The 14,436-nt window shown below is 41.8% G+C and overlaps 1 protein-coding gene across 1 annotated transcript; it reads right to left on the bottom strand.

The window, feature by feature from the left end:
• Positions 1–3,730: 3,730 nt before the first annotated feature.
• On the bottom strand, positions 3,731–5,558 carry LOC109874018 (5-hydroxytryptamine receptor 1A-beta). Its single transcript, XM_020465753.2, has one exon. It carries the CDS (start codon positions 5,281–5,283, stop codon positions 4,051–4,053), a length of 1,233 nt encoding a protein of 410 aa, XP_020321342.1. The 5' UTR covers positions 5,284–5,558; the 3' UTR covers positions 3,731–4,050.
• Between the last annotated feature and the right edge of the window lie 8,878 nt (positions 5,559–14,436).

Raw genomic sequence — 14,436 nt, forward strand, 5'->3', positions numbered from 1 at the left:
TTTTTCACCACTCTTTTGTGCTTTCGCTGTTTCCCCCCAACCCTGTTCACATATGTCCCACCTTAACTTATCCCACCTTATCATCCCTTTTCTAATCCCTTTCCAGCACCTTCTCTGCCTCAGGTGGTCAGACAGAGACAGAAATTGAAAGAGGAAAGATTAATGAAAAGAACAGTAGATGTGCCTTTTGGCTGATGGCGGGGAAACGGCCCACGTTGTTTTATGTGCTAGTAGTCAATTCCCTCATTGAATTTCCTCAGTGTTTCTAAAGAGATGACAAACCCCTTGTGAATAGTACCCATAACCATAATATGCCAATGTGAATTGTCTTAAGACCTGTATCAAATAACGCACACTTTTTTTTTTACACCTGTTTGTGTGCGTATGTGTGCCCTCTTCTTCTCTGATGTATGTGTCGTCATCTTTAATCTTCCTGTCCCATTGTTCTCTATAGACCACAGGTGAGTGGGAGCAGCCCCTGCAGAATGCTGAATGACAGCACCTGCCGAAGGTACAAACAGCAACACCACAAACAATGAGCTTCTCTTTAATGTCAAGTGTTCATCTGTTTCCTGCTACTACAAATTGCATCACTGGTGTGAGCTTTAATCAGGGGTGGGAGGTGACATAGAGAGAGAGTAGAGAAAGAATGATGGACAGAAATGGATATATGCTGTATGTATTTCTCTTTTTCATCTATTCATATGATGAGTAACTAACTCAGGAGTACCCCATTTCATCATGTACTTATTTATTTTCATATACTGTAAGCTATTATGTAAGGACTAGCAAGCAGAGACCAAAACGGAAACCAATTCTTCTTCTGCCATGGGTTTATAGGTTTAGTTGAAGGACTGGAACCTAATGGTACTGACAGAAGAACACCGGGGGCTGTTCTTCACTGCCACGGAGGAAGCATAACTGAGCAGCTCAAGTGCACATGGATGATGTTCTCATATTCTCCAATCCACACAGTGATTTAGTGAGGAGTGCACGGGAGATTGCAAAGGAATCTGAATGGCAGCTTTATGATTCATTCTCCATCATGGTTCTGTCTGTCTGAAATTATCTCTGGCTATTTGCACCCCAAGTAGACCCTTAGACAAACACTGTGCTTTGTTGGAGAATAAGAGAAGAGTGGATGAGATGGGACAAATGTAGGTAGATGGTTGTTGCGAGGAGTGGGCCTTGGATATGGTTATAGGGCTTGGAGACTTCCTTATTTTTCCAATCAGTGCAAGAACAACTTTGGGCCCAAGTTGTAGTCTTTAACAATGTTTTTAATTCCCCAACTGTGGTACTCAGGGCTGTGAAAACAAAATGGGGCTCCTCAGGAAGGTGGCGCCTGGCCAGCTGTGGGGCCCCACGTGGGCCCTCTGTATTCCTGTTTTCTAGACGTCCTTTGATCAGATAATTGCCCCTCAAACCCAGAGTTTGAAGGCCCTGAGAGTCGCTATGGCGACGCGGCTCTCCATCCTCTTTTTTCATTGAGTAGTCTTTAGTGGGTCTAGCTTGTGTGGGAAGGATTGCCGGGGTTGCTGAAGGAAACAGCATGCCATGACCCATGGGGCACACTGGCCCGTTATATTGTATCCCTTTGAAAACCAACACAAAAGAGCATTTTACATGTAATGCCAGTGTTAAATGAATCAGGTTCATGGTGAAAGTTAGGTCTGTATATGATTAGAATACAGTTTTACATTTAAAATGTAAGATAAAAATGTAAGACCCTTTGCATGGGTGGACTCCTTCACCCTCCGGAGATTTGCTGAAAATCACACAGAGGGACATGTGTGTGGGTCTGTTGGTGAGTGTTTTGCACAGAGAAAAGCCCTGTGCTGAGTTGAATTGGTCTCCTACGCTGTGCAAATAACCCATCTTTGTTGCTATGCTAATGCCCCACTACAGACCATACAATGGCTTCCAGATGCATAATGACACAATCAATCAAGCTAGCATCTCGTTTTATAGCAGTGATCAGATCACAAACACTCCAACATACACATCGCACCATACATCGCACCATCCTCTCTCTCTCTCTCTCTCCCTCTCTCTCTTCTTCTCATCATTTCTGTTCAGTGCACACACACTCTCTCTCTTACTCTCTCGTTCTTTCTTTCTGACTCTCTCTAATGAACCCACAGAGTGCAGGTGTAATTAAAAAATATACATACACTACCATTAATGTTGTATATGACTATTGTAGCTGGAAACGGATGATTGTACGCCTATGTAGATTTCCATAAACAGAGGCCCATTATCAGCAACCATTACTCCCGTGTTCCAGTGGCACGTTGTGTTAGCTAATCCAAGTTTATCATTTTAAAAGGCTAATTGATCGTTAGAAAACCCTTTTGCAATTATGTTAGTACAGCTGAAAACTGTTATCCTGACTAGTTGAGTATCTGGAGCATTAGCATTTGTGTTCGATTATAGGCTAAAAATGATCAGAAAAAAATACTTTCTTCTGAAACTATTATTTTTCTGAGAAATGAAGGCTATTCCTTGCGAGAAATTGCCAAGAAACTGAAGATCTCGTACAACGCTATGCACTACTCTCTTCACAGAATAGCGCAAACTGGCCCTAACCAGAATAGAACCAGAATAGAAGTGGAGTGAGAGTGGGATGCCCCGGTGCACAACTGAGCAAGAGGACAAGTACATTAGAGTGTCTAGTTTGAGAAACAGACGCCTCATAAGTCCTCAACTGGCAGCTTCATGAAATAATACCTGCAAAACACCAGTCTCAATGTCAACAGTGAAGAGGCGACTCCGGGATGCTGGCCTTCTAGGAAGAGTTGCAAAGAAAAAGTCATATTTCAGACTGGCCAATAAAAAAAAAGATTAAGATGGGCAAAAGAACACAGACATTGGACAGAGGAACTCTGCCTAGAAGGCCAGTAGCCCGTTGTCGCCTCTTCACTGTTGACGTTCACTGAGACTGGTGTTTTGCGGGTTAATTTAATGAAGCTGCCAGTTGAGGACTTGTGAGGCGTCTGTTTCAATTTTATGTTATTTTGATGGATAAAAAAATTTTGCTTTTCTTTCAAAGACAAGGACATTTCTAAGTGACCGCAAACCTTTGAATGGTAGTGTATGTCCCCCATTCATATCAGCACACACACACACACACACACACACACACACATTATAGTAGGGGAGTGTCATCGGCTTACTAGGTTATTGGTTTATAGAGCTTGTTATTGTGGAGCTTTCAACTTTGACTTGCTGTCACTAGTTTTGAATTCCATTGCATTCTTTTTTTATATATCCCTGTGACATGCCTCAAATGCAAAATACAATTAGAATTTCCTGAAATGATTCATACTAGGATAGACAATTAGCACTTCAGTGATGGATATCAACATTACGCATTAGATTTTGTTCTTATTTTCATATCTGATCATGTTGCCTATAAAAAAAAATTGTGTGTGTGTAAGTAGTTCAGGGATGTTACTGGTGATGTCTGTGATTATCTCAACCACCAGTCTGTTGTGAAAAAAAATGATTATTTGCTGTGGGCTGATTTGGGTATATCTCTATACACAATTATTCCTTACAAGAAAAACTAAATTATGCTTATACTTCCATAATGCTTTCTATTGCTGATAGACTTGTAAATGTAGGTGACTCAACACAAATAACTATTTCCCCCTAAAATGTTATGGCAAATGCCTAAGAGATTATACGAAGCTCCAAGTAAGCACACAAATCAACACAGAAGTACAGAAGATCCTGAAATAGGACATGGTTTATTGAACACTTACAAAGCATGCTTGACATGGGCACTGAGTGATCAGCTCTGACATCCTGCAAACCTGTTTATACAGCTTCGTTAAAAAAACTCCTGGTATAATAATAATATTAATAATACAATTAGTTTTATTAAACAACATTACTGTCAACTGTCAACATTCCTGTCAACCTTTCAGTAGACCCATGTTTGACTGACTAATGCTACTGAAATGGTTGTAAGATTTGTCTTCTGCAGACATCAGTCCCAACTCTGCAGTCAACCGTTTTACATCATAAACGGATTATGTAATATGCTTATGTTTTGCAGTAGTGACATTTTATTATTTTCTTAAAGGCACTTTGGAAGTCTTTGTTGAAATATGCGTAAATGATGGGGTTCAGTAGAGAGTTGGAGTACCCGAGCCAGTTAATGACGTCCTCGAGCCACTTTGGCATTTGGCACGACTGGCAAAAGGGCATTACCAGGGCGACAATAAAGAAAGGCAACCAGCAAAAGATAAAAGTGCCCATAATTATACCCAGCGTCTTCACAGTCTTGCGCTCTCTGGCCATGGCCATCTTTCTCTTTGCCTCCATGTTCTTATCTTGTCTGCTCTCAAAGAGCGGCTCGGAATTGGGGTTGTTGGGGAGTGGCAGGTTGTTTTTTGAGTTGCTGTGAACCTCGATAATCTCCAACAAATCGCCGTGCTTGACCGCACCGTTTACGCAGGGGGTTGGTTTGGGCTCCACGCTCCTCTTCCAGCTTTTACTCGGGTCCCCGTTGGTCCTCTTGTGGAAAAGAGCAGGGGACAGTGCCAAACAAGAATCAGACACTTTCTTTTTCTCTGTTTTACGCACTGTTCTCATGATTCTAAACCTGGCAGCTTTGAATATCCGTCCATATAAGACCAACATGAGAATCAACGGAATGTAAAACGCGCCGAATGTCGAGTAGATTGTGTACCAGGGGTCTCGACTTATCATGCACTGCTCGGGATTAGCTATGTCCTCCGCTTTACTACTCGGCTGGGAACGCATGATCAACATGGGAGGAACAGAGATGGAAAACCCGACAAACCAGGTGACACTGATCAGAACCGCCGCTCTTCTGGGTGTCCTCTTCTTCATATACTCTATAGGTTCGGTAATGGCCCAGTACCTGTCCAAGGCGATGGCGCAAAGGTGCAGTATAGATGATGTACAACATAACACATCTAAAGAGATGAAAATGTCACATGGTACCTGTCCGAGAGTCCACCTGTTTAAGACTTGGTAAAGGGCCGCCATGGGCAACACCAGAACCGATACCATCAGATCAGTCACGGCCAGAGACCCAATCAGATAGTTCCCTACATTCTGAAGATTTCTCTCCAGGGCGATGGCTGCAACCACACACGCGTTCCCAAACACGGCACAGAGGATAAGTACGGCAAGAAGTAAGGAGGTGAAGATTTGGGAACTTAGTTTAATCTCTGCATCAGCTGTCGAGGTTTCGTTTTGAAAATCAAATGGAAACCATGCGGCCGTAGTGTTGTTTCTTTCCTCCATGGTGATGAAAAGGGAAGCGCTCCTCAGTTACTACGTGTCAGTTCCAGTGCGCAACAGAGCTCCATCCTTGGAGAGCATTTGGTGATCTGAGCTGGATTTTTGCGCCCTTCGCATAGCATTGCATACACTCCCTGTGCCGGGGGGTGAAGACTGACGAAACTGTATATTTATACCAGTGATGGAAAATACGTCAGTTGCCTGTGAGGTTGAAATAACGATTTTCTCTGCGCACCAACAGTTGGGTTCTCTCTGGGAGAGTGCGGGCAGTGAGATGCAGGCGCTATCATCACTAGGATATTACCAACAGGTTTTGATAGAACAGCAATGACAGTGAATTTGCATGGAATATCCCCCCTCGTCCAAACACACAATTTTAAAGGTTTATGTATTTATTATTCATAATGTTTTGTCAAGAGCAATAGCAATTATTCTTGAAAACCACAGCTTGAACGGAAACAGTAGGCTACATATGCCTATCCTTTCTCAATGCTGAAAATAATAAAAACGAAATTGCCATTGCGGTTCTTGCTTCAAAATAAAGATGTTGAATGTATATAAGTTTCCCTCAGATCAGAGAGAGGAAACTTCTACACGCCTCGATGTGAGCAGCAGGGCCGATGCTGCCACCTGGCGTAGGCCTAGATGGCAGCGTGGATGTAGGATGGTACATATTTTTTTGTTAGTATGGCGCATCTGACTCTGCGTAACTACAAGCAATGACGTAATTGTCCTCTAACTTTCTGTTGTCCACCAAATTCTTCTTCAATTAAAATAGAAATTCCTCGTTTTGAGGGAATGCAAAGGAATTTGGAAATTCCAGGTATGATATTGTATGTCTTACTGTGCCCTCTTTTTCATTGCTGTTTTCACCTTTTTCATTGCTGTTCTCACCTGCCACAGAATCAGACACACCTGCCACAGAATCGGTCTCCATGGTCAAACCAGGGAAGGTGGCTATTTTCTGCTGCAGGAGGTTTCGTAAAGGCTTTGTAGAGGGAACATGCATGCATCTGGTGGGTGAGAGTGGGTTACTTTTCCAGTTAGCATTGTGTATGAAAAGCACATAGGACATGGTTCTAGTTATGACTCCAACGGCAATTGTTCAGAGGCCGTATATATCAAACATCTCAGACATCTCAGAGTAGGTGTGTTGATCCATGTACTCTTATTCGTTGTGAACTAAAATACTAAACTGATCCTAAATCAGCACCCATACTCTGAGATGTTTACTCTCAGGGGTCTTAGAAAACATCTAACATGCAGAGTAAACATCTCAGAATATGGGTGCTGATTTAGGATCAGTTTAGTCTTTTAGTTCACAACGAATAAGAGTACATGGATCAACACACCTTAGACTGCAAAAACATCCAAGTAATGTTGGGTGTAGGGAAATTCCACGTTAACAGATTTACAGAAAACGTTGATTTCAAAGTTTAAAGGGGCAATCTGCAGTTGCTACATCCATTTTTGGACTTATACATTAATTATATGTACCCATTGATTCTTGAAGAATATAACTTATTAATGCCTTATGATCTTTAGTTCAAATGTCATACCCAATCAGAACCTGAAATATATATATATTTTTTGTCAATGTTTGTAAAGAAAGTAAATGCAAAACAAACACTATATAGCCTCAAAACATGGTTAAAACTGTAATTTTGATATCATGGAAGGTCAGTCCTTGTGTAACCGATGTGAAATAGCTTGCTAGTTAGCTGGGTGCGCGCTAATAGCGTTTCAATCGGTGACGTCACTCGCTCTGAGACCTTGAAGTAGTTGTTCCCCTTGCTCTACAAGGGCCGCGGCTTTGGTGGAGCGATGAGTAACGATGCTTCGAGGGTGGCTGTTGTCTATGTGTGCAGACGGTCCCTGGGTTGGGGCGAGGAGATGGACGGAAGCTATTCTGTTAAACTTGCATCCATAGCTCTGTATATCAATTTGAGAGTGGTTACATTTCTCCATACCAATCCCTCAGCTTTTTACGAAACAGGGAAGAACAGTTTGTTATTGTTTCTACTGCTGATTGCCCCTTTTAACAAACCATACAACTCTATGCACAATGACTACTTTAAACAATTTACACTGAAAATTTTACACATTTACTGGAAGAACGGTGCAGATGTAAAATCTCCCTCAGTTTTTTATATGAAAACGTTTTACTAAAACTCAGTTAAATATCTTCTCCGAATTGAGATTCAAAGAAAGAATGGGGTGTCAGCTATGACATGACACCTTCAGTTTGAATAAAATCTATTTTGGTTATTGAACTAGAGGAAGTAAAGTGGATTTACACCCTGTAACATAATTATGGTAATTACATCATAGGTCCTTGATCTGTACTACACAGATGTTGATGTATCCTGAATAGGTAGAAATATGCAATATGCATATTTGGGTATTATTGTCACGCCCTGGCCATAGAGAGGCTTTTATTCTCTATTTTGGTTAGGCCAGGGTGTGACTAGGGTGGACATTCTATGTTCATTTTCTATGTTTTGGATTTCTGTGTTGTTTGGCGGGTGTGGTTCTCAATCAGAGACAGCTGTCTATCGTTGTCTCTGATTGAGAACCATACTTAGGTAGCCTTTTCCCACCTGTGTGGCGTGGGTAGTTATTTTCTGCTTAGTGTGGTTTGCACCTGACGGAGCTGTTTCGGTTGTTCTTTTGTTACTTGTTGTATTTAGTGTTCAGTTTAATAAATAACATGAACATGTACCACGCTGCGCTTTGGTCCTCACCTTTTTCCACCAACAGTCGTTACAATTATTCTTCACTGGCTATTATCTTAATGATCTCGGGCCCCAAATAATACCAAATTATGAATTTACAGACTGCAAATTGTTCCCCCAAAACTAAATATAAGCGTTGATATTAGTTGGCAGGGGTCTTTAACTCAACATGATTGTGTTTTCATGTGTTTCTCATACCCTTTAACTTTATGTTAGATGTTTTCTAAGACCCCTTTTCCATCCGTTTCACCAGAAATCAAAACCTTTACTTAATCCACATTTTTAAGATGGAAAATTGTAAAACATTTATACCTACGCTTTCATTTCCCAAAAATATAGGCTCATAGCTTTCATTTGACTTCCAATTTGATATGCTCCTATGAACTTCACACATTGGCCTTTTACATGGAAATGCCCTGTATTAAAGGTCAGTAGCTTCAGTCCAAATAATCCTGTCATTCCCTTGTAAAGTTCATGAATACAGGGACGAGAAGGAGGTAGGCTAGGGATGACGATGATGTTGACAATGACGATGGTAATGTGTTGTTGATGATTTTGTTAGAACATTGTTGATATGTTGTTGACGAGATGATCTAAGAATGCACAGAGGACTTTACTTATGAGGCAACTTTGGCTTGCTATACTTTTGTGCTGCTGCTAATGTTGGTCACTAGTAGGTCCACTGTATATATTTGTATTGATGGCTGTCAGCCCTATGACATGATGTACTTGCTCAAACAATCTTAAGGAAGTTTGTTCTGAAGTGTCTGTCCTCTATCTGAGAAATATAAGAAGGATCAGGAAACATTTATTATTATTTTCTTTAAATGTATTTAGTTCCAAAAATAAGGGGTTAAACAGTCTCCATATACGGTACCAGTCAAGTTTGGACACACCTACTCATTTTTATTATTATTTTTTACTATTTTCTACATTTTACAATCAAAACTATGAAATAACATATATGGAATCATATAGTAACCAAAAAAAGTGTTAAACAAATCAAAAGCCACACTTTGTCTTGATGACAGCTGTGCATCGTTTCTTCCATTCTTCTCTGCAGATCCTCTCAAGCTCTGTCAAGTTGGATGGGGAGCGTCGCTGCACAGTTATTTTCAGGTCTCTCCAGAGATATTTGATCGGGTTCAAGTCCGGGCTCTGGCTGGGCCAATCAAGGACATTCAGAGACTTGTCCCAAAGCTACTCCTGTGTTCTCTTGGCTGTGTGCTTAGGGTCATTGTCCTGTTGGAAGGTGAACCTTTGCCCCCCCCCGTCTGAGGTCCTGTGCTCTCTGGAGCAGGTTTTCATCAAGGATCTCTCTGTACTTTGCTCTGTTCATCTTTCCCTCAATCCTGACTAGTCTCCCAGTCCCTGAAAAACATCCCCACAGCATGATGCTGCCACCACCATGCTTCACCGTAGGGATGGTGCCAGGTTTCCTCCAGACGTGAAGCTTGGAATTCAGGCCAAAGAGTTCAATCTGGGTTTAATCAGACCAGAGAATCTTGTTTCTCATGGTCTGAGAGTCCTTTAGGTGCCTTTTGCCAAACTCCAAGCGGGCTGTCATGTGTCTTTTACTGAGGAGTGTCTTCCGTCTGGACACTCTACCATAAAGGCCTGATTGGTGGAGTCCTGCAGAGATAGTTGTCCTTCTGGAAAGTTCTCCCATCTCTACAGAGGAACTCTGGAGCTCTGTCAGAGCTACTATCGGTTTCTTGGTCACCTCCCTGACCAAGGCCCTTCTCCCCCGATTGCTCAGTTTGGCTGGGCGGCCAGCTCTAGGAAGAGTCTTGGTGGTACCCAACTTCTACCATTTAAGAATAATGGAGGCCACTGTGTTCTTGGGGACCTTCAATGCAGCAGAAATTTTTTGGTACCCTTCCCCAGATCTGTGCCTCGACACAATCCTGTCTCGGACCTCTACAGACAATTCCTTCGACCTCACGGCTTGGTTTTTGCTCTGACATGCACTGTCAACTGTGGGACCTTATGTAGACAGGTGTGTGCCTTTCCAAATCATGTCCAATCAATTGAATGTACCACAGGTGGACTCCAATCAAGTTGTAGAAACATCTCAAGGATGATCAATGGAAACAGGATGCATCTGAGCTCAATTGACTCTCATAGCAAAGGGTCTGAATACTTATGTAAATAAGGTATTTACATATATATATATTTTTATACATTTGCAAAAATGTCTCACTTCGTCATTATGGGGTATTGTGTGTAGATTGAAGATAACTTCATTTTGTTTAATCCGTTTTCGAATAAGGCTGTAACGTAACAAAATGTTGGAAAGGGAAGGGTTCTGAATACTTTCCGACTGCGCTGTATTTTCATAGATTTTTTTCAGCTGGTATCGGGGGACCTTAAGGCAAGTCTTGTGAGGCCTGTGGGCAACAACAGACATGTACGTGTTTGTGAGAGTCTCCCCTTTTCACAGAGATGTGTAGAAAGGAAGAACAACATCGTGTTCGTGAGAGTCTCATCTTTCCATAGAGGGGTCATAATAATGTGTAGCCTACTACAGACGATTTTGTGAGAATACCGATTTTCGGGATGTCTCATGGTCTGACAAACATCGCTCTAGCTCTGTAACCTTTCACCGCAGTGCGTCATCAGCGGATGTGGTGGTTTGAGACGCATCCAATGCAGCTCTCTCTAGCTTAAACTGACAGATTTTTATGGGGAGGTAGCATTACCGTTAATTGTTTAAGTTGGGGGAATTTTGTCCCATTACTCCTGACAGCTGGTGTAACTGAGTCAGGTTTGTAGGCCTCCTTGATCGCACACGCTTTTTCAGTTCTACCCACACATTTTCTATGGGATTGAGATCAGAGCTTTGTGATGGCCACTCCAATACCTTGACTTTGTTGTTCTTAAGCCATTTTGCCACAACTTTGGAAGTTTGCTTGGGGTCATTGTCCATTTAGAAGACCCATTTGCGACCAAGCAAACTGATGTCTTGAGATGTTGCTTCAATATATCCACCTAAATTTCTTTCCTCATGATGCCATCTATTTTGTGAAGTGTACCAGTCCCTCCTACAGCAAAGCACCCCCACAACATGATGCTGACACCCCCGTGCTTCATGGTTGGGATGGTGTTCTGCAAGCCTCCCCCTTTTTCCTCCAAACATAGCAATGGTCATTGTAGCCAAACAGTTCTATTTTTGTTTCATCAGACCAGAGGACATTTCTCCAAAAAGTACAATCTGTGTCCTCATGTGCAGCTGCAAACTGTAGTCTGGCTTTTTTATGGTGGTTTTGGAGCCGTGGTTTCTTCCTTTCTGAGTGGCCTTTCAGGTAATGTCGATATAGTACTCGTTTTACAGATACTTCTGTACCTGTTTCCTCCAGCATCTTCACAAGGTCCTTTGCTGTTGTTATGGGATTGATTTGCACATTTCACACAAAAATCCGTTAATCTTTAGGACACCAAACACGTCTCCTTCCTGAGCAGTATGACAGCTCCATGGGCCCATGGTGTTTATAGTTGCTTACTATTGTACAGATGAACGTGGTACCTTCAGGCGTTTGGAAATTGCTCCCAAGGATGAACCAGACCTGTGGGAGGTCTAATTTTTTTTATCTGAGGTCTTGGCTGATTGCTTTTGATTCTCCCAAGCAAAGAAACACTGAATTTGAAGGTAGGCCTTAAAATACATCCACAAGGTACACCTCCAATTGACTCAAATAATGTCAATTAGCCTATCAGAAGCTTCTAAAGCCATGACATCATTTCCTGGAATTTTCCAAGCTATTTAAAGGCACAGTCAATTTAGTGTATGTAAACTTCTGACCCACTGGAATTGTGATACAGTGAATTATGAGTGAAATAATCTGTCTGTAAACAATTGTTGTAAAAATTACTTGTGTCATGCACAAAGTAGATGTCCTAACCAACTTGCCAAAACTATAGTTTGTTAACAAGACATTTGTGGAGTGGTTGAAAAACGAGTTTTAATGACTCCAACCTAAGTGCATGTAAACTTCCGACTTCAACTGTGACAGGCTGACTACACCGGTCGCATCGCGTTCGCGAGTGTTGCAAAATAAATGTAGAAATCTATGTTATTCAATTATTGCACCCACACTGCTCGCATGCGCCAACGACCGTCTGCGTTGCCAAAGGCTAAAATAGCAATCAGTTCTATTTCTGACACAGATCGCGCTGCAAGTCCTGCCTCTCCCATCTCCTCATTGTTTTTTAGAAGCAAGTACCCGCGTGCCATCTACTCATTGGTTATACCCACGTGGGTGACTGAAAGACGAATGCGGTCTGTGGTGTTAATGCACCTAATTTATGAAAGTTGCCAATCGTAATATAAAGTCAAGAGAAGAAAAGGCCTGGAAGGAAGAGAGATGACTAGAAACGATTCGGTTGAACGTTTTATGTGTGGATAAATTGGCGGAGTAGAGGACCTTGTGCATTTCATGTAAAATAACAACTCAATGTTTATATCCCAGGACAAATTAGCCAGCAAGAGCAAGATAGCTAAATAGGACAAATTAGCTAGCAAGTGCAAGCTAACTAGCTAGATTTCCATAAATGTTTAATGCTTTTCGACCTGTCTCCAAATTAATATATTTGGTTTAGAGTTTGTTTGATATTTTAACCTGCGTGTCGTGATAGCATTTGGTGTGGGGGGACAAAATAAATGTATGTACGATGGCGCGCGCAGCGGGTTTGGGTTCCGTGTAAGTGCCGGTAAGAAAGACACAATAATGGTGTTATGTGTGTAATGGTAAATTAAACATTCATACAGGTTAGTTTGTTTAGTATTTTGCACTTTTGTGAGATTATTTTTGACCATTTTGTTGAGCTGACTAGAAGACCACAGTGGAGTCCTTTTTTTGGACACTGTTTACAACAAGCAGACATTTCCGGACCTTGCGTTGACCGTGTCTGGAAAGGGGCAAAGTTACACATTCGTCTTTGATAATGTAGTCGCCCATCAGCTAAGCGTGTAACAGTTGACAGTGGCCAATGTGGACCTACATTTACATAACATTTGAGTCATTCTTATCCAGAGCGACTTACAGTAGAGTGCATACATTTTCATAATTTCTTTTCTCCATTTTTTTCATACTGGTCCCCCGTGGGAATCAAACCCACAACCCTGACATTGCAAGCACCATGCTCTGCCGACTGAGCCACACAGGAGCTATAGTGTATTTCATTGAGAGACACTTACACTACTGTACAGTGTGGGCTACAGGTACTACTCTGGTTCTAGTCTGACTGACCCATAGAAAAGAGCAACGCCTTCTCTTGTGGAGCTACCCAGGTTCAAGTCACCATACGTGGCTGCTGAAAGGCTCTTCAGCCGGTGGCCGTGAAGGGTTTCTTCTGAGGTTTGTCTCACTGCTTTATTGGTGCAGGGCTTGCACTGTATTTGGTGCTCATTTATAATCTGTAGTATAAATGTGCCCTGCTATGGTGCGCGATACACACACTTGCACTGCACATACCAATGAAAAACATGTTACGCAACGGTAAGGGAGACGCCTGTACTAGCGGTTGATTTTTGTGTTTTGATAAAGTCGCTATTCTTGTTCCAAGAGGAGTTCAATTCGTTTTGGTTGATTGCTGTTAAACTCAAGCCCTTCCACAAACCACTCTCTTCATGGTTTGCAGACTGTCTCTGTGATATTGGTATTTTAATTGGGGGGCCTAGTGCATATGTCAAAAAGCCCTCAGTTCTGCCCAAAACGAAAGACTCTCTATTGCCTCTGAGTGTTCTCTCACAATGACAATCGACAGACTGATTGGAGTGCTCTCCTATCATACGTGAACATCATGTGCAAAGGGAAAAAAGAGATGTTAATGTCCCCTCCCCTTCCAAAATTAAAACGATGCGAGCACCTGCGAAATCATTATTTGTCCAAATGATCAGTGACAACATAAGAGTACCTAGATGTCTACTTAAGTACCTAAAGTACCTAGATGTCTACTTAAGTACCTAAAGTACCTAGATGTATACTTAAGTACCTAAAGTACCTAGATGTCTACTTAAGTACCTAAAGTACCTAGATGTCTACTTAAGTACCTAAAGTACCTAGATGTCTACTTAAGTACCTAAAGTACCTAGATGTCTACTTAAGTACCTAAAGTACCTAGATGTCTACTTAAGTACCTAAAGTACCTAGATGTCTACTCAAGTACCTAAAGTACCTAGATGTATACTTAAGTACCTAAAGTACCTAGATGGCTACTTAAGCCCCTATAGCTGCAACCCCCACATCTTTTGTAAGTCCTGCCTCCACATGCTGGCCAAGAACAGGCCTGCCAACACCACATGTCCCTTATCCCGCACCCTCATCCCACACACACTTTTCCAGAAAAGTGGGCTACGGTGTGAATGTATGGTGCATACTCCTCCCAATGGTTCACTTATTGATAATGACTAGCTGTTTTA

This window comes from Oncorhynchus kisutch, linkage group LG29 (assembly GCF_002021735.2).
Source record: "Oncorhynchus kisutch isolate 150728-3 linkage group LG29, Okis_V2, whole genome shotgun sequence".
Lineage (NCBI taxonomy): Eukaryota > Metazoa > Chordata > Actinopteri > Salmoniformes > Salmonidae > Oncorhynchus > Oncorhynchus kisutch.

Coding starts and splice junctions, on each gene's coding strand:
- LOC109874018 (XM_020465753.2), bottom strand. CDS start 5,283: ATGGAGGAAAGAAACAACACTACGGCCGCATGGTTTCCATTTGATTTT.